Source organism: Neodiprion lecontei, unplaced genomic scaffold, assembly GCF_021901455.1.
Source record: "Neodiprion lecontei isolate iyNeoLeco1 unplaced genomic scaffold, iyNeoLeco1.1 ptg000065l, whole genome shotgun sequence".
Lineage (NCBI taxonomy): Eukaryota > Metazoa > Arthropoda > Insecta > Hymenoptera > Diprionidae > Neodiprion > Neodiprion lecontei.
The window spans coordinates 393,664-418,142 of record NW_025791835.1 but is presented as its reverse complement, the minus strand read 5'-3'; the positions used below and the strand labels follow the sequence as shown (position 1 = coordinate 418,142).

General features: G+C 44.7%; 2 protein-coding genes across 2 annotated transcripts; one reads left to right on the top strand and one right to left on the bottom strand.

Moving 5' to 3' along the window:
- Nucleotides 1–7,204: 7,204 nt before the first annotated feature.
- LOC124295711 lies at nucleotides 7,205–8,101 on the bottom strand. Its single transcript, XM_046746263.1, has one exon. The coding sequence runs from the start codon at nucleotides 8,099–8,101 to the stop codon at nucleotides 7,205–7,207; it is 897 nt and encodes a 298-aa protein (XP_046602219.1).
- A 10,256-nt stretch (nucleotides 8,102–18,357) lies between these two features.
- Nucleotides 18,358–23,631, top strand: LOC124295710. Its single transcript, XM_046746262.1, has one exon. It carries the CDS (start codon nucleotides 18,358–18,360, stop codon nucleotides 23,629–23,631), a length of 5,274 nt encoding a protein of 1,757 aa, XP_046602218.1.
- Nucleotides 23,632–24,479: the final 848 nt, after the last annotated feature.

Here is a 24,479-nt window from a genome sequence, read left to right as displayed (position 1 = left end):
GCGAGAGGAACCACTTCAGGCCACTTAGTGAAATAATCAGCAATAACCAGAGCATATTTATTTCCAGAATGGGTTATCGGGAGAGGTCCGAGAATGTCCGTCGCTATCTTTTCAAATGGAGCTCCCACGGTGTAAATTTGAAGAGAGCTTTGTCCCGTCGCTCGAGGTCCTTTCTTTGCCGTGCAGATTCGATATCTTCGACACCAATCTTCAAAGTCCATCCGGCAATGGGGCCAAAAATAGAAGTTGTGAATTCTGCCCAGAGTTTTATTTGACGCGAAGTGTCCGCCTGCAGGAGAATCATGATAAAGAGCGAGGATCTCCGGAACTCGTGACCTGGGAACCAAAAGTTGCCACCTGATTTCTTTCAAGTCTGCAGATTCCCATTTTCGGTATGAAATTCCATCAATTAGAAGGATAGAGTCCCATTGAGCCCAATAAATTTTCAAATCTGGCTCGGCTAAAGATATATCCTGCCAGTCCGGGCGAGTTTCCGCTTCTTTCCAAGACTTCACTTGAGTCAAAGTATCGTCCTCCTGTTGCGATTTTCTCCATTTCTCCTGGTTATTTTCGAGAGAAATCTTCCGTATTATAAGAGAGGGGTTACGGTTTTTCTCTAATCGTGCACACTGTTCACACTCTGGCATTTCCTTGCAGGGTCTTCGAGAGAGAGCATCGGCGTTTCCATGATGAATTCCTGCTCGATGACAAATGTCAAAATCGTACTGACCGAGCCTTTCTAACCATCTAGCTACCTGACCTTCGGGAGATTTAAACGAAAGTAGCCACCTGAGAGAAGCATGATCTGTACGTATCAAAAATCTCCTATCGTACAGATAATGGTGGAAATGTACTACGGTCTTAACAACAGCTAAAAGTTCTTTACGAGTGACACAATAATTTCTCTCAGTTTTACTCAAAACTCTGCTGACATAGCTTATCACTCTCTCCTGACCTTCCTGAATTTGACAGAACCCCGCCTATTCCTGAAAAAGAGGCATCCGTATCTAAAATAAAAGGAAGTTCGACCTCTGGATAAGCTAAGACCGGCGAAGAAATAAGATTTTCTTTCAATTTCTTGAAAGCCTCTTCGCATTCTGGGGTCAAGTCAAACGGAATCTTGATTCCGGTCAAATGATGGAAAGGTTTAGCTATACTAGCGAAACCTTTTACAAATCTTCTGTAATATGTACAAAGGCCTGAAAAGCTTTGAATTTATTCTTTATTCTTAGGTGTCGGTCAAGAAGAAACCTTCTCGATTTTGGATGGGCCGGTCTTCACACCTTGTGCTGAGACGATATGTCTGAGGAAGCCTACTTCTTTCTGGAACAGATAGCATTTTTTCGGGCTCATTTTTAGACCTGCATGCTTCAGCCTGGCGAAGACTTGTCTGAGAGTTTAAACTTCTTCTTCAAAGTTCTTGCCAAAACGATTATATCGTCTAAATAGACGAGGCATATTTTGCCAGTGAGCCCATGGAGAACAGCCTCCATCATTCGTTTAAAGGTAGCCGGGGCATTACTCAAATCAAACAGCATAACCTTTAACTGCCATAATCCTCCTAAAGCCGTAACAAAATCTGTTTTTTCTTTATCTAGAGGATCCATTTCGACCTGCCCGTATCCGCTCTGAAGATCTATGGTGCTGAACCAAGTTGCACAAGCTGTCAGGTCGAGTGTCTCGTCGATTCTGGGTAGAGGGTAAGAATCTTTCTTCGTTATATCGTTCAGCTTCCTGTAATCGATACAAAATCGTTTGGATCCGTCCTTTTTGTTGACAAGGACGATTGGTGAAGCCCAGGGACTGGACGATGGTTCGATCACATCGTTCATTAACATGTCTTCTACAAGCTTTTTCACCTCTTCTCGGGCGTTGAGAGCGAGTCTTCGAGGAGCTTGTTTTATTGGTAAACTCTCTGCGACGTCGATCTTGTGCTTGACAGAAGTACATCGGCCCTTATCACCACTATCTTTGGCGAAAGAATCCATCAATTCTAGCAAAAGAGATTCAAACGATTCTACCTGAGCTCAATTCAACGAAATCGAAGATTTCTCAACAAGGCTCTGTGAATGTGAAGGGAAATGTTGTTTCAAATCATCCTCTGAAAGTTCTATTTCCCGGATTCTAAGAGGAGTTCAAAAAATTCCATTTCTATTTGTACAAAGAGTTACTTCGCGATTGTTTGAAGCTAGTGAATTTTTCTTAGTCAAGATAACACAGTTATGAGCTGTAAGAAAGTCTACTCCCAAAATACCTTCATCCTCTATATCTGCTATAAAAACCGTATGTGGAGAGTCGATGCACCCAAAAAGGTTAATTTGGACAATATTGCCTGTCTCAAAACCGGGGTCGTCTCTCCAGTGGCTGTTCACAGGGATAAAGAGGGAACAATTTGGTCATCGGATTTAAAGAGATCCGATCGAACTACGGTTACTTTCGCGCCGGTGTCTATTACCCATAGACAATCGACGCCATTTACAGTACCGCGCGCGTAAAGACCAGACTGTCGTAGACTTCTAATTAAGAACTGTTCTCTAAGAGGGCTTTCACTTCTAACAACCTGCGATGATTTTCGCCCCGGCAAATCATCTAGAATTAGTTTTTTGGACGAGTTCCTGGTGAAGAACTCGACTGAGGATTTGCTTTCCCTATTTCTATATTTTTTTTACGCCAGTCATGAGAGTTTGGATTCGAGCCCTGCATCGGTTCTCCACTAATTTTTTCAATTAGAAAACAATGATTGGCGTCATGGCCTGTTTTTTTTTTTCAAAATATACAAGTCAAGCCGGTTTGACTTTTCATGACCGCGTTCTTAATTCCACGCTTGTTTTTCTGGTCTTGAAAAGAACCACGATTTCTTGGTTTGAAATTATTATTGTTATTTTTATTTCTATAATTTTGAGGCTCTGGCTCCTCCGAGTATTCAAAACTTCCTCTTTCTGAGGTGTTTTTGGACACCTCAATCCGACGAAGCTTGCTCAACCCAAAATATTGTTTTCGCATTGCCTCCACCTCAAGGGCTTTGGCCGTTGTCTCCTGTAGAGAAGTGAGACCCGATGTCCCAACGGCCATTTTAATTTCTGGATCACAGATTGCGTTTAAGAAAGCTTGTGTTACTTATAAATTACGAGACGGCTCGTGGTCTGGCAAAGCTACACGAGAAAGCCGTTCGATACCTTGGTTAAGTGACGCGAGGTCTTCGTCTCGTCCTTGTCTTCTAGTCTGTAATTGAGCTCTATATAATTTTGTCAGATGGTCATTTCCGTATCTTTATTTAAGCGTGGAGCTAAGTTTTTCATCATCAGAAATTTCTTCTTCAGACAATGCTGTTAAAACATTCAAAGCCGGCGTCCGAAGACAAAAGGCAAGGCTGTGGGCCCTCACGACGGAGTCCCACTGATTATGTTTTGCTATTGTGCTAAATTGACGCTCATACTCTGCCCATGGAATTTTTCCATTAAAAATTGGCGGTTTTGAAGGATAAAAGAGTTTCTCGTTAATCTGAGAAGCAACCCCAGGAAATCTCGAATTATTTAATTGACTTCAATGAGAATGTCGAGGATGAACCTGAGACAGAGGCTCGGAAAAACCAAACCTCATTATCTACTCTTGCTCTACAAATTGGGGATTCATCTACCCCCCTAATAAAAGGCACAGACCTTGAGTCACGAACATCCTGGGATCGTCTTGGATGTTGGACCTCCTGAGCAGCGGGAACGGGAACAGGAGCGGGAACAGGTGAGGGAAGCGGAGTAGCGACTCTGGAACCTCGAGGGGTGACGGCCGGTTCTCCTGAGCTGTTCACCTGGTGGACAGCCTGAAGAGCTGCCACAGTCGTCCCGAACAGTTCATGACGACTGGTTTCGGATTGTTCTTGAGCTTCTCCATCTAGCCTCCGCTGCTCCAACTGAGAGGCAAGTTCCCTTTCTCGTTGTTCTCGTTGAATAGCGAGTTCTTGTTTTTGCTGCTCTTGTTGATCAAAAAGCAGCTGGAGAAGTTGCTGTTGATGACGTTCAGCGGCTCCTTGTTGTTGGGACATGATCTTCAGCAGATCAATCTGAGAGACCGCCGAAGGAATTGCAAGAGGGTCTACTAAAGGTGATGAGATGGTCTCGGGAACCCGCGGATTTTCCGTGATGAAAGGTTCTTCTCCGCCGCTTTCCCATCGACGAGAGCGTGTCATACGACTATTGCTCATGGTTAACGTTCGCGCACTAAACTGACTCGATTAAAACTCTCAATTCCACTTCTGACACCAATGCAACGTTCTTAGACGGTACGGAAAAGAATATGGATCCATGAGTTTGATTATCAAGCCAAAATCAAAGGCGTAAATGAAATGTCGTGAAAAAGCTTTATTTGCAAGATATGTGTTTCTCGTTTTGAATATGAAACAAGACTGTTTTTACAATAATGTTGGTTGACGCAGCAACCTTATTCTTTTTAAAGACATAGGAGGTTTATAAACGTCTTTTATCTATGATGACTACTAGATCATCAAAAGGGGGCAAAACGGGTTATTTCACCCTTTATAACAATATTTTTAGTGATAGAATTGATCACTCCTATGAATTCAACTATTTCCGATCTAAAATCGCGAATATCTCGAGAACGGTGCCATATACGGCAAAATTAGCAATGATTCGGTGTCAGGCGGTACGGATTATATTTTGAGTAATATAATTAATAACTCCCAACGATTCAATTATTTTCGACTTGGAATCGCGAATAACTTGAGAACGGTGATAGATAGGGCAAAAATCGCTCCGATTCGGGGTCAAGAGGTGTAGGATATGTTTTTCGTAATATAATTATCAACTCCCATTGATATAATTTTATCCGATCTGACATCGAGAATTTCTTGAGAACGGTGCCATATACGGCAAAAATAGCAATAATTTGGGATCAGGAGGAGGGGGAAATATTTTTAGTGATTTGATCGATAACTCCCATCGATTTAATCATTTTCGATTCAAAATCGCGAATATCTTGAAAACGGTGCTAGATACGGCTAAAATAGCAATATCTCGGAGTCAGGAGGTACATTCTATGAGTTCAGTAATATACTTCATAACTCCTACTATTTCAAATATTTCCGATTTATAATCGCGACTATTCCAAGATCGGTGCTAGATCCGCCGAATATTGCAATAATTCAGTGTCAGGAGGTGACGGAGATTCAATTTTAATATTATAATTGATTAATCACAATAATATAATTATTTTCGTTTCAAAGTCGGGGATATTTCGAAAATGGTGATAGATACTGCAAGAATGACAATAGTCTGAGGTCAAGAGGTGGGAGATACATTTTGAGTATTATAAGTCACAACTCTTATAAATTTAATTATTTCCTGATTGAAATCGCAAATAACTTGAAAACGATGATCGGTCCGGCAAAAATAGCAACAATTCGGGGTCAGGAGCTGAGAGATTCATTTTCATGAATGTGATTGAAAACTCTCGAAAATTCAATTACTTTTGACTTGAAATCGCGAATCACTTGAGAACGGTGATGGATCCGGCAAAAATAGCTCTCATTCGGGGTCAAGAGGTGAAGGAAATATTGTTGGTATTATAATTGATAACACCTATCATTTCATATATTTCTGATCTAAAATCGCGAATATCTTGCGAACGGTGCTGGATACGGCAAAATAGCTCCAATTCAGAGTCAGTAGGTGGTAGAAACAATTTCAGAAGTATCATTTATTACTCTCATCGAATCAATAATGTTCAATTCGAAATCGCGAATAACTCGGAAACGGTGATAGATACGGCAAAAATTAGACGATCAAACGAACTTACCTTAAGTGATGTTCGATCGAGATTATGCTAGGCGTCTTGTCCGAATAGATCAATGGTAGTAACGTCAGTTGCTCGATCCGTCACAGATTTTCAAATCAAACCAAAAATTCGCGCCTAAGCCTCTAGATGGCGGTGCCACTCTCCCCAGAAGCCCCTGCGCCTTATGCCCCGACGCCATTACATTTGAAAGCCGACAAATTGCATCTTTAATAGATCAAAAGGGGCGGGAGAAATAGGGAGGGTTTGATCTATTCGGACAAGACGCCTAGCATAATCACGATCGAACATCACTTAAGGTAAGTTCGTTTGATCGTCTAATTATGCTACGTCGTCTTGTCCTCTAGATCAATGGTAGTTGTTCAAAGTTTTATGCAATTTGTATTTAAGGATAATTTGGTGCGTACAATAATAATTATAAACTTCAAGTTGACATTGACAACGTCTGCCTTACAGCCATTCTTGTACTTAAGTAATTATGGATTTGGATATCTTTATATTTTTTATCAGAGGTCGATTATAGAATCGCGCAAACACCCTCGATTTTTCCGTCCAACCCGCAGCTTTTTGGATTGTTTCGATGTCTACACCCCTGCGATGTGCCGCGGAGGTAACCGCGTGTCTAGTACTGTGTGAACCGAAAGTATTTGTATCAATGCCACTTTTGGCCATCACTTCCTTTATCCACCTTTGTATAGATTGCGTTGTTGCCACACGGTGAGATTTTTTACATGTTATCAGTAAGAAATCTTCGTTATTAGGTCGCAAACTTGCCGAACGCTTGATGTAACAGTCTAAGACCGTAGCTACACACAACTTATGTTGTTTTTCAAAAATTGGCAGACACAATAAGGGTTGCTTTCTCCCCAGACCCGAAGTTTTTATACGATCTATGATCTTGACTTTAATCTCTGTGTCAGTCTTGTCGATACAGCTTAATCTAATTTTTGACAGCGTTTGCACTCTTTGTGCTGTCACTAACGCTAATAACATGACTAATTTCTTTGTCAAATCCTCAAACGACAGAGTGTCGTGCGGCCAAAGAGTTTTTAGATAACATAAAACTGGGTCAGGGTCCCAAATTTTTTCATATTTGCTGATTGCGGGCGTAGCTGAGCCACACCTCGAAAGAATCTCTTTATAACGGGCTGTTGCCCTATATCGCCTATAACTATTAACGCTAAAGCTGATCTATACGAGTTTAACGTCCCATAAGTTTTTACGTGGGATAAAGAGACGGTCAAAAACTCGAGAACAGATGAAACTGGAGCCTGAAAAGGGTTGGCTCTCTTCTTTTGACAAAAATCCCACCAGAGACCTAATGGCTTCCGGTATTGCTTGATGGTTCCTTCGGACAATGATACCATCACAACCGGTACGGACTCTTGAGGAACGCCTTTCATGACAAACGCTTGCCCGATAACTTCCCGACAACCAGGGAAAGCGAGGTTCGCAACGGATGGAATTGCTTGCAATTATCAATTAACAAATCATTTTCTGGATGAAAAAGGATCGGTTGGCTCACAAACAATTTCTGAAACAGGGGGTACCACGACTGTGTCGGCCAGAAAGGCACAACCAACACCCCGTTTGCTTTCTCAGCAATTATTTTTCTAATTGTTCTGAGGATGACAGCGAATGGTGGAAAAGCGTAGAAATATAAATTTGTCCACGGTATGGTAAAAGCATCTACCGCGAACGCCTCTGGGTCTCTGTGCCATGAGACGAATTTTCTGCATTTTGCATTTACGTTCGATGCGAACAAATCTATATCGAATTTCCCGAAGGTTGTATCTACTTGATTACATGCCCAGCTAGCTAATTCCCATTCGGTTTCGTTTTGTTTGACTCTCGATTCCTCGTTTGCGTCTTTATTGTCGCGAGAACTAATGTACGAAGCGAAAATCCACAAGTCGCGAATCTCGCACCATTGCCAGATTTCCTTTGACAAATTTGACAACTTTGGAAACTGAATGCTACCCATACGGTTTATGTACCATAACGCCGTCGTATTATCGACACGAAGCAATATTTCACACGAATGTTTATCCTTGGCAAAGCATTTGAGTCCGTAAAATACCGCTTTAAATTCGAGATAATTAATATGTTCTTTTCGCTCTTCCATGTTCCAAAACCCATGTGACCGATTTCCCTCGCAAGCTACTCCCCAGCCTGTTAACGAGGCATCGCTGAAGATTTCCATCTCAAAATGGTCTTCTCTTATCGGGTTGACGCACTCTTTTATATTTCTTGTCCACCACTCTAAGTCTGGGATTAGATTGTCCGATATTTCCATGGTTTTATCGTAATTTCCATTTGTTTTTTGCAAAGCTAAAAATTTTTCTCTTTCAAAATTCTTAATGTATAAATTCTCATATCGAACCCCGGGACTGGCAGCTACTATGTATGTATGTAATATTTATTGTTCCCCTTGGGGTTACAAGGACTTTCCTTTTCCTCTTCCTTTACAATATTTTTTACATGTTTTCTTAACCTATTCTTACCCTATTCTTACTTCCTACCTTATCCTTACTTAATTTCTAATTGTCTGTGCCCTGTGTCATTGCCTTGCCATTCCCTTACTTTCCCTCTCATCCTTTTCTTATTTTTTTTTTTTTTAATCCTTATCCTCACTTAACCTTATCCTGTTTTACCTTATTCTATTCCCTAAATCGTCCTTACCGTAATCGACTTCCATTTCCCATTCATCTCTCACTCTTTCATTCTCTTGTACATCCCTGATCCTTTCCAATTCTCTCATTCAGACTTCTCCCACCCCCTCCTCACCTAACATCTCCCTCACCACCTCCTGCCAGCTTTCCTCCCTTCTATCCCAGCCCACGCACCTTTCCCATACGTGCTCCCATGTTTCCTCCTCCCCCCCGCACACCCTACACCTTCTCTTTTCCTCTTCTTCCCAGTACCTTGCCTCCTTCATCTTGCTTCCTAATCTAAATCTTGCCACCCTTATCCACCTGCTTTCTCCCCATCCCTTTCCCAGATATCCTGGTATCCCTTCTCCTTTCACTAGCCTGTACCATCTGTTGTACCTCGATTCCATTATTTTCTCCCACCTCTCTTTTCTCTGTTCTTCCCTCTCTCTCTCCTCTATTTCCCTAAAATCCATCTCGCCCCTCTGCCTTCTCGCGACTACCTCTCTACTCTCTGCTCCCCTTTCCGCAAAGAAACTTTCCCTTTCTCTTTCCCACCTCGATCCCTGCCTCGCAGCTTCTGCCTTGTCCCTTATCTCTTCCCAGCATCTCCTAGCTAACTCGCTACCCTCCCCTCTCTCCAGCTTCCTTTCAAAATTCCATGCTCTTCTCCTTGCACTAATCCCTAGCTTCTCCCTCTGTAGCTCCTCCCTTACTAAATATCCCGGTGTTTACCCATACACTTCTAACGTCCATCTCAAAAATCTATCCTGTACCGCCTCAACCGCCCTCCACCCTCTCTACCCCCATATCTCCGATGCGTACTCTATTACCCTCCATACTAGCCTGTCAAATAACCAAATCCTTTTTTCCCAATCCCTCCCAAACCTTCTTCTTCCTATCCCCCATACTTGCCTCATTACTACCCCTGCCTTCCGTACTCTCTCTTTCACCTGTGCTTCCTGTCCCCCATTGCACTTTACTCTATACCCTAGATAGCTGAACTCTTTCACCTCCTCTATCCTTTTCCCTTTCCATCTCCAATCTATGTTTTTCCTTCTACCGCCTCCTTTCCTAAATCTCATAATCTTTGATTTCCCTACATTTACCGTCAGCCTTTTCCTATCCATATACCTTTCTAACTTCCTAATCATTACCTCCATCTCCTCTTCACTTTCCGCTAGTAACACTATATCATACGCATAAGCTAACGTGCATACCCTTCCGCCGGCTAACTCCACCCCCCCAACCCTTCTCCCTCTCCCCATTTCCTCTTCTAAGTCCGCCAGCAGCAGGTTGAACACATGCGGACTGAGCGGACATCCCTGCATTACCCCCCTCGCTGTCCAAAACGCCTCTCCTACCTTTCCCCCGCTCCTTACTCGACTCTTTGTTTCCTTGTAAATTTCCTCTATCCTTACCCTTAGCCCTCCCCTCACCCCTCTCCTTTCCATCGTCTCCCACAGCACCTTCCTGTTCACTGAATCGAAAGCCGCTTTCAGGTCCACAAAAAACGCCACCATCTTTCCCTTATCCTTTCCCACCTGCCTATTGATTAAATAATTAAGTACATATATATTGTCAATTGTACCCATGCCATTTCTGAAACCCGTTTGGTTTTGCGGTATCAAGCCCTTTTCCTCTACATCTCTTTCTAACCTATCCGCTAATGCCATCGCATACACCTTATATAGAGTTGGCATCAAAGTCACCCCCCCATACTCTTCTACCCTTTTCCCCTCCCCCTTCTTAACTATCGGAGCTATCAATCCCTCCCTCCAATCCTCTGGCCAGCCCTCCCCCACCCAAACTCTGTTACATGTTTTCCATATCGACTGCTCCATTTCTTCCCCCCCATACCTCCATGCCTCGCTAACTATTCCATCCCCCCCTGGTGCCTTTCCATTCCTCAGCTTTCCTATCACCTTTTTAATCTCTTCCCTCGGCAGCTCCCCTTCCCCGTCCCCCTTCCTATTAACCGACTCCCCGCCTTCTGTTACCTTGCTTTCTACCCCGCCTAATAATCCCATGAAATACTCCCTCCACTCCGGATCTCCTATTTCTTCATTCACCCTCTTCCACTTCTTTCTTTCCCTATTAACTATCTCCCATACCTTGCTTTCTGTCCTTGCTTCCGCTGCTTCTTTTATGAATCCCTCATTTTCTTTCTTTTTCCTCTCCTCGCATAGCCTATTATATTCCCTTCTTTCCTTTCTATACGCGTCCCCTTCCCCCTCCCCCTTTCTCCATTTCCTTAGACTCTGCCTAACTTCCGCTTTTTTTCGCCTATATTCCTCATCCCACCATCCCTTTTTCGCTTCCCTCCCTCTCCCTCCTACATCTAAGGCTCGTCTAAACTCCCTTATTCTTTTCTCTATCTCTTTACCTACATCCACTTCTCCTATCCCCTCCCATTTGACTTCTGTTCTAAATCTCATCCTACCCTCCTCCGTCCAGTCTCCTCTACTAGTTCCCCCCACTCTTTTTCCCTTCCTTGTCCTAGCCACTGCCCCCCTCAACCACACTATTACCGGGTGATGATCCGAGTCAACCCTATCCCCAATCTCTATCCTTTTGACCCTATCCCTTACCTCGATGTCTCCTATAGCGTGGTCTATCACTGTCACCCCTGCCCCTCCTACATACGTAAATTCCCCCTCCTCATCCCCCTCTATGTTCCCGTTCATTATTGCCCATCCTGTCTCATCTAAAAATTGCACCAGCTGCCTACCTTCCGAGTTTATTTTCCTGTCCTTTGATTTCCTACTCCTACTCTCCTCCTCTCCTTCTCCCCAGCATCCTCCCCCCTCCTGCCCTGTCCTGGCATCAAAATCACCCCCCACTAACACTTTTACCCCTCCCTCTATCTCTTCTGCCCGCTCCTTCAATTCCCCTATCTTCTCTTTTAGGTCCCCATTTATGTATACTCCTACTACCCATTTTTCCCCCCCTACACTTATTTTCCTTGCTATCATGCCCTCTTTTACCTCTTCCCTCCCTCCCTCTGCACTTACTATCTCCCTTCTTACCCCTGACAGCATTCCGCCTATTGCTTTTCCCTTCCTATTTGTTCGAACCGCATACTGCACTTCCCATTTATACCCTACTGGCAACTTATTTCTAATCCTTTCCCACCCCTTCTTTTCTATCCATGTCTCCATTAGAAATATTACATCCCACTCCCCTAGCCCCCTCCAGAAATCTTCATCCTTTCTCGCGAGCCCCGCCACATTCCAAAAAGCTACTTTCCACCCCTCCCTTTCTGTCTCGCCTACTCCCCTCTCTCTCCTCCTTATTTCCCTCCCCACCTGCCTCTGCCCCCCCCCCCCCTCACTACCCATTCCCCCGACTGCCTTTCCCTACGTACCCTTCCCTGTGCTTCTATACTTCCCTCTTGTCTTTCCTCGCTTGCTGACCTTTTCCTATCGCTTTCCCCTACTTTTCCACTCCCCTCCCTTTGCCTCTCTTCCCTCGCTCTCCCTGTACCGTCCCTAAGCACCTCTCCTATCTCATCCCACTTCTACATTTTCCCTTCTATCCAGATCTTTGCATACCCTATTCTTACTCTGTTTCCCCTTCTCTCCTCAATAGCTGCTATCTCCCTCAACGTCCATTTCATTTTCCTTTCTGCCCAGGTGAGATCCTCGTCTATTCTCTCCTCCCGCCCTTTGAGGAGGCTTTTTCTTCCCATTACCTGCCTCTTTTGCTCCCTATTTCCTAGTCTTGCTATCCATATCCCCTTTTCTCCCCCCTTTTTCGCGCCTACCTCCCACATATCCTTTACCTCGACCTCTACCCCTATCAGCTGCAAAATCTTTTTCAACTCTTCCTTTTCTCTTCCCTTCTCTAGTCTCGCTCCTCTCACTACTATATTTCCCCTTCTTTCTTCCCTTTCTTTCCTTTCTATGGCCCACTCCATCTCTTTTAATCTATCTATTGTTACCTGCGCCACTTCCGCATTCCCCTGTACCTGCCTTTCCCCCCCTCCTTCTGCACTCTTCTTTTCTAATTCTATCAGCCTCTCCTTTACCCTTTCTATCTCCCCCCCTCTCCGCTCTTCTACCTCTTCTAGTCTTTTACCTAGATCCCTTATCATTTTCTTCATCTCCCCCCTCTCTACTTCCCACTGCTCTTCCCTTCTAGTCATTTTGCCTTTAATCTTTTCCATTTCTTCCCTGATCCCCCTTCCCTGCCCTTTGACCTCCTCTAGACCTAGCTTTAGCTCTTCCCTAATCAACCTTAGCATATCCTGTATACCCCCTCCCTCTGCCTTCCCTTCCTCCCCTGTCTTACCCTCCGGCGACCGGTGCACTTTCCTGCTTTTCCCAAATACTCTTTCTCTTTCTTGCATCTCGTCTACATCCTCCTCCCGTTTTTCCCCTTCCTCCGCCCGCTTTCTTTTCCATGAGTCTAGCACCGTCGCCGTCGATCCCAGGCTATGCCTCCTATCCCTCCCTAACGCTGCTACTGCCCCCGGCCTACCTTTCTTTTTCTCCTCCTCTTCCCTGTTCGCCCCTTCTTTTTGGCCACCCGCGTTACTCATATTCTTTTTTTCCGTCACCGCTCCCTACCTTATCTATCCGCCGCCTACCTGTCTCTACTCTATCCCCCTTCTTTCTCCCTAGATGTCAACGCCTATTCTTATCTTATCCGAATCGTTGCCGTCCGCCGGCTCTTTCTGCGTAACCTCAAAACTCTTCCCCTTCTTTCTTTTTCACCTGCCCTTCCCTTCTATTCCTGCCTCCCTATTCCCTTCACCCGACCTCCCGTCTATGTCTTCCCCGCTCCTTCTCTGCCCTATTTCCTTTTCTCCTCACCTTTGCTATCCTGCTAAATTCTCGCCTTTTCACTCGCACTCTTTCGCACACCTGCCACTCACATTCAAAACGGAAACGGAAGTCCGACTGGCAGCTACTAAAATTCCAATAAATTCGGCAAATTTCCTGATTTGACAATGACTGATGGTCTGAAACTTTCTCGCGAGATCATATATTTGATTTCTCTTGCTTTGTGGTAATCTAAGACAGAATTTTTCCGAATCAAAAAGGAAACCCAAAAATTTCACTTCTTTCGATGGTTCAAAGACACATTTTTCCATGTTTAATATTAGTCCGGCTTTTTCAATTAACTTCCGAGTCTCTTGAATATTTTTTCGGCATTCTTGTGCTGACTCTCCAAATAACAAAATGTCGTCTAGATAGAAGACAGATTCAAATCCTTTGGACCTCAATTTTTGCGCTATTGGTTTCATGAGTTTCGTAAACACGTACGGTGCTGTACATTGCCCGAACGGCATACAATTAAACTCGTATAACGTGTTTTTATAAATGAATCTAAGATATTTTCTACTAGATTTGTCAACCAGAATCAAGAAATACGAATCCTTCAGGTCTATTGTCGCCATAAAAATGTCTTTTCGCAATAGTCGAATCGCTGTCTTTTTGTCCTCCATTTTAAAATGCGGTGCTGAAATAAACATATTCAATTTATTCAGGTTAAGAATAAAGCGCATATCACCGTTAGGTTTTGGCACGAGAAAGTATGACGGAACGAATTGTTTTTCGCACGGCTCGCATCTAGATACTGCGCCTTTTTTGAGTAATTTACCAATTTCTGCTTCACAAGCAATAATTTCTTGATTTGTTAATCTTGGCTAGCTGTATTCAACTTGTGAACCTGGTTGACTTACAAAAGGAATAACGTAACCCTGTACCAATTGTAAAATGGAGAGATCGTTGGTCAATTTTTTCCACACAGAGAAAAACTTTCGCACACTTCCTGCGATTCCCACCAGGTCTATTCCTTGTGTCGACGATTGTCCTTGTTTCGGAAGTCTTTCGGTTTCGGTCCCTTCCTCTGAGTGCCCCGGTGACTCGCTCCGGAGGGACGGCGCCAGTTTAACTTCTCCGACTGTTGTTCCCTCAAAAAATTGTTTGGTCTTGAGTAGGATGATGCAAAACTGCGATTTCCTTCGCGCGGTGCGTTCCCGAAGTTTCGTTGATATCCAGTCGGTTGAGTCAGATCTTTAGATGATTTTTCCATGGATTTGGGCGCCTTGAGATCTTCTGCAAACTTTTCTCCAAATAGCCATGCATAACGTGGACTGTCGTTGGCAATATTTTTGACAATAGGATTTAATCTCGGAATCATGAAAGATTTTCTTGTTTTTGTCATCTCATGATGTAGGTCAGATAGAATTCTGCCTGTATCGGCCAGCTGTTCGATAAATTTTTGCGTGTCAACTTCTCGGTCGGTACTCCCTTCCGCTTTCAGTACTTCCGTTAGCGCTGCGCCAATAGCGTTGATGCCAGCTCCGAGTTGATCTTGAGCGACGTACTGATACGCGTCTTTCTTAATCGCCAACTGTGTCAAGGCCGATTTTATTTCTGGTTGAACTTTCGGCGCTTTGGTAAAAGGACAGTTTCCAATTGTTAGATATTTTCCCTGGAGATCGCGCTTTTGGTCTATCGGCAGTCCATCTTGCAATATCTTTGTCCAGCGCTCTGTCACTGCCACATGGATGTCGGGATCCCATTGATTGTATTTAGATGGGTCGTCTCCCAAAAGCCCCAGTGTCGCTTCGGCGAGCTCTGTTGGTAACTGCTCTTCTTTATCCTCGGCCTGTTTTACCGATATTTCCGTGTGGGGACTAGGACGTGACGAATATCGCGGATTGCGCTCACCGCCCTCTTTGTCTAACCCTTGTACTGCCGCTACGGACCGTTCACGACTGGAGTGTGACGCATCTCGCAGATGGCGCTCACCACTCTTTCCGTCGAAATCATAGTTTATGGACCTCGAACCGCTTCTTGGATGCGAACGCTCATGCCGCGAATGTGACGTTCGTCTGTTCTCAACAGCGATACGCTCGCCATTCTCTTTGTCAGAGTCCCCTGACTCGTTTCTTCTCGAATATCGCCCTGAAGTTGATCGCCCGTCCTGGTGACGCGGTCTTGAACGCCCATCCCGACGACACGATCTTGAACGTTTATCCCGACGACGCGATGTTGAACGCCTATGGTGCAAACGCGATCGCCTGATCTCTTCTTCCAGGCATCGTAATTTTTAGGTCCCTCGATGAATTTCTATACCTCGGAGAGCTCCCCGAATATGATTCTGACCGCGAACTCATTTATGCAATAAAAGAAAACTTTTTAAAACGTACGACTGAAACATTTTCCAACTCGTATTCTAACGTGACTGTCACGGATCGCACAGAAAAACGTAATGGCGTCGGGGCATAAGGCGCAGGGGCTTCTGGGGAGAGTGGCACCGCCATCTAGAGGCATCGGCGCAAATTTTTGGTTTAATTTAAAAATCTGTGACGGATCGAGCAACTGACGTTACTACCATTGATCTAGAGGACAAAAAGACGTAGCATAATAGCAATAATTCAGGGTCAGGAGCTGGATGATTCATTTTCACGAATATGATTGATAACTCCCAATAATTAGATTATTTTTGACATGAAATCGCGAATAACTTGAAAACGGTGATAGATAAGGCAAAAATAGCTCTAATTCGGGGTCGAGAGGTAAAGGATATATTTTTGGTAATATAATTGATTACTCCTATTCATGTGATTATTTTCGATCTGAAATCGCGAATATCTCGAAAACATGGTGAGATCCGGCGAGAATAGCAATAATTCGGGGCCAGGACGTAGGGCATATAGTTATAGTGATACGATCGATAGCTCCCATGGACTTCATAATTTCTGATTTGAAATCGCAAATATCTCGAGAACGGCGCTAGACACGGCAATAATAGCAATAAATCAGGGTCAGAAGGTGGGGAGAATATTTCCAGTAGTTTAATTGATAACTCTCATTAATTCAATCTATTCCGATCTAGAATCGCAAATTTCTCGAAGTCGGTGTTAGATACGGCTAATATAGTAACAATTCGGAGTCGGGAGGTGAGAAAAATGATTTCAGGTATACCGTTCATGACTTCCAATAATTCAATTATTTTCGATTTGAAATCGCAAATAACTCGAAAACGGTGATAGATATGGCAAAAATGGCAACAATTCGGGGTCAGGACGTTGAGCATATAGTTTTAGTGATATAACCAATCACCCCCATCAACTCAATTATTTCCGATCTAAAATAGCAAATATCTTGAGAACAGTGCTGGATACGGCTAAAATAGCAATAATTCGGAGTTAGGAGGTGGAATAATATATTCAGTAATACCGTTCATGACTCCCAATAATTCGATTATTTCCAATTTGAAATCGCAAATATCTCGAAAACGGTGATGGATACGACAAAAATAGCAATAATTCAGGATCAGGAGCTGGAAGATTCATTTTTATGAATACGATCAATAACTCCCAATAATTTGATTATTCTTGACTTGAAATCGCAAATAATTCGATAACGGTGATAGATACGGCAACAATAGCTATAGCCGGGGTCAGGAGGTAGAGGAAATATTTTTGGTAATATAATAATAACTCCTATTGATTTAAATATTTTCGATCTTAAACCGCGAATATCTCGAGAACGGTGCTACGCACGGCAAAAATAGCAATAATTCGGAGTCGGAGGGTGAACAAAATATTTTCAGCAATACCGTTCATGACTCCCAATAATGCAATTATTTCCGATTTGAAATCGCAAATAACTCGAGAACGGTAATGGATACGGCAAAAATAGATCTAATTCGGGGTCAGGAGGTAAACGATATATATCTGGTGATATAATTAATCACTCCTATTGATGAAATTATTTCCGATCTAAAATCGCCAATATTTTGAGAACGGTGCTAGATACGGCAGAAATAGCACTGATTCGAAGTCAGGAGGTGGGAAAAACATTCCCAGAAATAATATTCATCACTCCTATTGAATCGATGATTTTCAGTTTGAGATCGCGAATAACTCGGGAACGGTGATAGATACGGCAAGAATAGCAATAATTTGGAGTCAGGAGGTAGGAAGGATATTTTCAGCAATACCATTCATGACTTCTAATAATTCAATTATTTTTTATTTGAAATCGCAAATAACTCGAGAACGGTGATAGATACGGCAAAAATAGGAATAATTTAGAGTCAGGAGCAGAAGGTTCATTTTTATGAATATGACTGATGACTCCTGTTTCGGCAAGGTATCGAATAGTTAAATGTGTGTCTCGCGACACTCAAAATCGTCCTCGCACATGTACGCACACTCGCGTGCAATGTTTACTTGCCGTCTCTGCGTCAAATCTCGCCGCTTGCCCGTGTCGCGACTCAAAACCCATCAGCTGTATCTCATGTATTGTCTACTATCTCGAAATCATGTATGTGTATAATCTATGTGTTCTCTCGCTCTGTAAAATCTTCACTCTCTGTAACGTTCTCTTGCGATACGGTCTGTATCGCCGCACCAAAAACAATAAAAATTCTCGGTTACTATTAATCATCATCTCTCTCCGTCTCAACATCACTTTCGTTTCATTCACACTCGTTCTCGTCACTAATTCGCGGATCCCACGTCGATGATCCATATCCTTTTGCCATCTCTCTAAACATTTTTTGGTCATTCGAGCCGGATCAGTCACGAATCGAATCGGATCATTCGCAAATCGAGTCGAATCTTTCGAATCGTTGCGACTTACGGGAAAACGAATTAGCCAGTGAGTGAAACGGAACTATCGCGTGTGCATCAAGTTGCGAAAGTTCACGTAATCAAAGTGAACAATATCGTTATCGGTGAAAACCATCATCAAAATCAGTCGCGTCCGTTAAATTCAAACGTGCGGTGTCCTCTGTAGTGACCGTGACTAAGATCTGAGCGTCAACAACACCGATCTCTCGAAGTGTGTATCGCGACGCCCTATTATCACTGTGTGCGTATCTCGTTCGTGAAAACTCTGTTCGTCGCGTGAGTTACACTTTCTCGTTTGTCAAAATGACGATCGACGAATACATTGCACGTCAAACCGATCTCTTCAGGCGCATCTGTCGCACTCTCGAAAACTTGCGCAAGCTCGGTGAAGCAAAAACAACCCTCGGGCAAGTTCAATCGCGATTAGATGCTTTAAATTCAAATTGGCTGAAGTTCCAACACATGCACGAGACAGTCGATCAAATTAGAATCGCAGCAAAAGGTGATCAACTCGAAGCTATCAAAAGACTTTCGTATTTCGCGAAAGACTATTACGGACAGTGCGAAGAGCAATACTTAAACGCGAAGGGAGAGATGCTCGATCTACTCGGAACTCTCAAGACTCTATCGGCACCGATCGTGCCAACAGCCGTAGCCCCCCAACTCACAACTGGAGGAGCCTCAAAACGGCTACCACGCATCGAATTGCCTACGTTCTCGGGCAATTACTCAGACTGGAAGTCTTTCCACGACCTCTTCACATCAATCGTTCGCGAAAATTCGCAACTCTCGGAAGTGGAAAAACTGCACTACCTAAAAACAAGTCTCACCGATGAACCGTCACAACTCATTAAAAACATCGCTCTTACCGCTGAAAACTTCCCTCGAGCCTGGGAAACTCTCGTCTCACGGTACGAAAACAAGAGACTTTTGACGGATTCTCATCTCGCGACACTTTTCGCGATTCCTCGTGTCACGAAAAAGTCGTCATCAGAACTGAAGAGCTTGCACAGCAACACTTGCGAAGCTCTTGGTGCACTCGAACTTCTCGATAGTCCCGAGAAATTAGGGGATCACATCATCGTGCGCATGACGATTTGCAAGCTCGACCCAGCATCTCTCGAAGAGTGGGAGAAAAGTGTTAGCGAGAAACTCGAGCCCCCCACGTTTGCGGAGCTCAAGGCGTTTCTCATCGGTCGCATCCACACCCTCGAAGCCGTGGAGCAAGCTCATGCTCAAAATCAAATCGCGACGTCGAAACCGCACTCATCGCAAGGAAGGTCAAATCTTCAGACGACAAGGTCACATACAGCGCAATCAAAGGAACAGTCGTGTGCTTGTTGCAAAGGCAACCACTACATCGCGTTCTGTTCGACCTTTCGCGACAAATCTCTGGATCAAAGAAGGGAAGTGGTTTCTGCGAAAAAGCTTTGCTTCAATTGTCTCGGTCCACATCAGCAGAAGGACTGTCGATCCAACAAAACGTGTCGCGTGTGCAACGGTCGACATCATTCCTTGCTGCATCGAAACTCTTCTTCAATCTCGACAGCTGCCAACAGCGGCACATCTCAAGGACAGGCCGCAGTAGCGCAACCTGCAGTGCAGAACGCACCGATCTCGAACAGTGCCTCTCAGGTGAGCAACCACTCAGCTCAGCCTACAATGATCAAGCGCTCTCCAGTTCTTCTCGCCACAGTGCAATTGATCGCTTCGAATCCAGAGACTGGAGAAAGAATCATCGCACGCGCTCTACTCGATCAAGGATCCGAAAGTTCATTCGTCACGGAGTCGCTAGCGCAACAATTGCGACTACGTCGGCATCAAGCAACGATACCGATCATTGGCGTCGGAGCTCATCAATCGGCAGTGACTCGCGGCATCGCGACATTGCAACTCCAATCTCGTGCTCACACCTCGTTCTCATGTCAGGTGGAGGCACTCGTGCTTCCACGACTCACATCGTATCTACCCTCATTTCGACTTCTCGTCGAAGACTGGCCTCATCTACGAGGACTCAACCTCGCGGATCCAAGCTTTGCACATCCCAGTCAAATCGACGTAATTCTCGGAGATGACATCTACAGCAACATCATTGGTCAAGGAGTTCGAAGAGGAGCACCAGGAACACCAATCGCGCAAGAAACTCAGTTCGGTTGGGTCCTCTCCGGCTGCGTTTCAGCGGAAGCAGCAAGCCCCTCGTATAGCGCAGTCCAAGGCTTCCAATGCTCCCTCGATCACGAACTGCTCGATCTCGTGCAGCAGTTTTGGAAGCAGGAAGAAGTGTCGAAACCTTTGGCACTAACTTCCGAAGAAGAGCGTTGTGAGCAACACTTTCGCGAAACGGTTTCTCGAACTGCGTCCGGTCGTTACGTACTTCGGCTGCCGCTCAAAGACAATTCAGTAGAGCTCGGCAACTCGCGAAATCCCGCGCATCAAATGCTCCTTCGTTGGGAGAAACGGTTCGGTAGCGACGCGAAACTCAAGGAGGCTTACTCGAGCTTCCTTCGTGAATATCGTGAACTCGGGCACATGCGTCGCGCTATCAATACACCTGAAGACAATTCCCGCGTGTTTTATCTTCCCCATCATGGTGTAGTTCGCGACAGCAGTTCAACAACAAAGTTGCGTGTCGTGTTCAACGGGTCTCAAAGAACCAACCTCGGACTCTCTCTCAATGACAATCTTCTCGTCGGTCCAAAAGTGCAAACCGACCTCGCGGACGTTCTCTTACGCTGGCGACAATATCCAGTCGCGTTCTCATCAGACGTCGTCAAGATGTACCGACAAATTTTGGTCCACAATGATGACCAAGATTTTCAGCGAATCCTCTGGAGGGAAGAACCAGAACTACCGATTGAAGAATATCAACTGACTACGGTAACGTATGTTCTTGCAAGCGCTCCGTATCTCGCGATCCGTGTTCTTCATCAACTCGTTCAGGACGAAGGTAAGCAGTATCCCTTTGCGAGCCACGTCATTCTCGAGAACACGTACGTCGACGACATCCTCCCAGGAGCAGAGGACGTTGATCAAGGTCGCGAGAAAATCAACGAACTCAATCAATTGCTCAAGGCGGGCGGCTTTGAACTTCAAAAGTGGACTTCAAGCCACCCAGAAACTCTCGTTGACATTTCTCGAAACCATCAAGAGATCGCGATGCATCTGAATCTCGATCAAAGTCCATTCTTTCGGGCTCTCGGTCTTGCGTGGATACCAGACATCGACGCGTTTGCGTTCTCTCCGCAAATTCATCAAACTCGGGACAATTTGACGAAACGAAAAGTTCCCTCACAAACCGCGCAGCTCTTTGATCCTCTCGGATGGCTCTCGCCGATCACGATCAGAGCCAAAATCTTTATGCAGGAATTGTGGGCACTCGGTTTCGACTGGGACGAGCCGCTCTCAGCTTCATTGTCCTCGCGATGGATCGAGTTTCTACAAGATCTTCAAGGCATCTCAGCTATCACCATCCCACGATGGATCGGGTTAAGTTCAGCATCTCTCGGGATAGAGATCCACGGTTTCGCGGACGCCTCTCAAAGTGCATTAGGCGCAGTGATCTACGCGCGAATGTATATCAACACTCACGAAGTGCGCGTTTCACTAGTGTGCGCGAAAACTAAAGTAGCGCCGCTAAAGAAGGTGACAATTCCTCGTCTCGAACTCTGTGCTGCGAATCTTCTCGTCCGGTTGATGTGTCATGTGGAAAAGACTCTTAATTTCGAAAACACCCCGGTTTATCTGTGGACGGATTCCACAGTCGCGCTCGCGTGGATCAAAAGCCACCCATCGCGGTGGAAGGAATTCGTTCGTAATCGCGTAACGGAAATCCAAGAGTTCACGCGCGCTCGTTGGTATCACATCTCGGGTTTTGAAAACCCCGCTGATCTTGCGTCTCGTGGTGCATCTCCGGAGCAACTCCAAAAATCAGAACTTTGGACCTTCGGACCATCCTGGCTCTCGAAGCCTTCTGTCAATTGGCCATCCTTATCTCCGCGACCGGAAGAAAACATTCATCTCGAGGAAAGAAAAGGGCTGTCGACGCACATCGCAACAGCTAAGCCGCTACAAATCTGGGATCTCGTCGATCGCTACTCAAAACTATCGACTATCCTCAAAGTCACATCATTGTGTAAACGCGCAGCAAATCGGTTCCTCGCGAAGACGACATCGAATCGCGTAAACACGTCTATCACTGTCGGACCGATCTCTACTCTCGAATGGAGCGACGCCCAACTGTTTTGGACCAAGGTGACCCAGCAGGCGTACTTTGCAGAAAAAATTCGCCAAATCGAGACAAGCTCAAGTCTCACTCGAAGTCATCCACTATCGCGACTCACGCCGTTCATCGATTCGAACGGATTCCTCAGAGTCGGTGGTCGACTGAATCACTCATTGCTTTCGTATGACGAAAAGCACCCGTTCATCCTGCCTCGCGAATCATCGTTCTCCACATTGATCATCGATCATCATCATCGGTTGACGCTCCACGGAGGTCCGCAACTCACTCTCGCTACAATCCGACAGCGGTACTGGATCCTGGGAGGAAGAGTACCGATCCGCATGTCAGTACATCGTTGCGTTCCTTGTGCGCGTCATCGCGCCACCCTCAGCAGCCAACAGATGGGTCAACTCCCTCAGTCTCGAGTCACGCAATCAAGGCCGTTTCTTCACTCTGGCGTTGACTACGCTGGTCCATTCTCGATTCGAGCCTCCCGCGGAAGAGGAGCGAAATCATGCAAGGGATATATCGTTATCTTCATCTGCTTCACGACCTCGGCTGTGCATCTCGAGCTAGTTTCGGACTACACGACGGAGGCATTCATCGCGGCGTACAAACGCTTCACATCTCGACGAGGAATTTGTGCCTCAATCGCAAGCGATTGTGGAACGAATCTCGTCGGCGCAGACTCAGAACTTCGCCGTCTTCTCGCTGCATCGTCAAAGGAGTTCGCAGAAATCGCAAACACCCTCGCATCACACGGAACTCAGTGGCGGTTCAATCCTCCCTCCGCGCCTCATTTCGGTGGAAAATGGGAAGCCAGAGTGAAATCAGTCAAATTTCACCTCAAACGAGTCATCGGAGAAGCTACTCAAACGTTCGAGCAATTCGCGACGTTCCTCACGCAAGTAGAAGCCACGCTTAATTCTCGACCTCTTTGCGCTATCTCGGACGATCCACGGGATCCAAGTGCCTTGACTCCAGGACACTTTCTCGTCGGCTCAGCATTGAACACAATTCCTGAGCCGTCACTCATCGAGGTGCCAGTTCAACGGCTATCGCATTGGCAACACTCGCGTCAAATGCTGGAGCATTTTTGGAAACGGTGGAGTACGGAGTATCTTCAGTCCTTGCAAAACCTCTCGAAATGGCAGACTCATCACGGCAACATCAAAATCGGATCCATCGTTCTCGTAAAAAACGAAAATCTACCTCCATCTGTGTGGCCCCTCGCGAAAGTGATCGAAGTGCATCCGGGAACCGACGGTCTCGTTCGCGTTGTGACCGTTACAACGAAATCCTCTGTGTTAAAACGTCCAATCGTAAAATTGTGTGTGCTTCCAGTGTCCTCTTAAGACAATTATTGACTCTAAGAATAAATAACGCACGGCGGGCGGCATAATCTAATTTCGCGATCGTTACCGATAGCGAAGCGGGCGGTATGTTTCGGCAAGGTATCGAATAGTTAAATGTGTGTCTCGCGACACTCAAAATCGTCCTCGCACATGTACGCACACTCGCGTGCAATGTTCACTTGCCGTCTCTGCGTCAAATCTCGCCGCTTGCCCGTGTCGCGACTCAAAACCCATCAGCTGTATCTCATGTATTGTCTACTATCTCGAAATCATGTATGTGTATAATCTATGTGTTCTCTCGCTCTGTAAAATCTTCACTCTCTGTAACGTTCTCTTGCGATACGGTCTGTATCGCCTCATCAAAACCAATAAAAATCTCGTTTATCGGCATTCATTATCTCTCTCCATCTCAACTTCACTTTTGTTTCATTCACACTGGTTCTCATCACTAATTCGCGGATCCCACGTCGATGATCCATATCTTTTTGCCATCTCTCTGAACAAATATAAACGGTGGTAATTAGGTTGAAAAATTTAATGAAACAAGGAAATAATTGATTTAAATAAATCATTTTCCTCAACGGATAATATTTATATTTTAATTAATATGTGAGCAAATAATTAAAAAATACATATGATTTTCTGAATAATTATATTTATTTTTAATGAATTTAATTATTGTAAAAAAATTTTTTTTCTTTCGAATTTCTCTTTTTTTAACAGTTAATTAGAAATCATAATATATGTATATATGTATATGTTTTAATATGATACATTATTATAATCCAATATACATATAAATACATTTGTTGATATATATATTATACATTATTATAATTGAATATAAA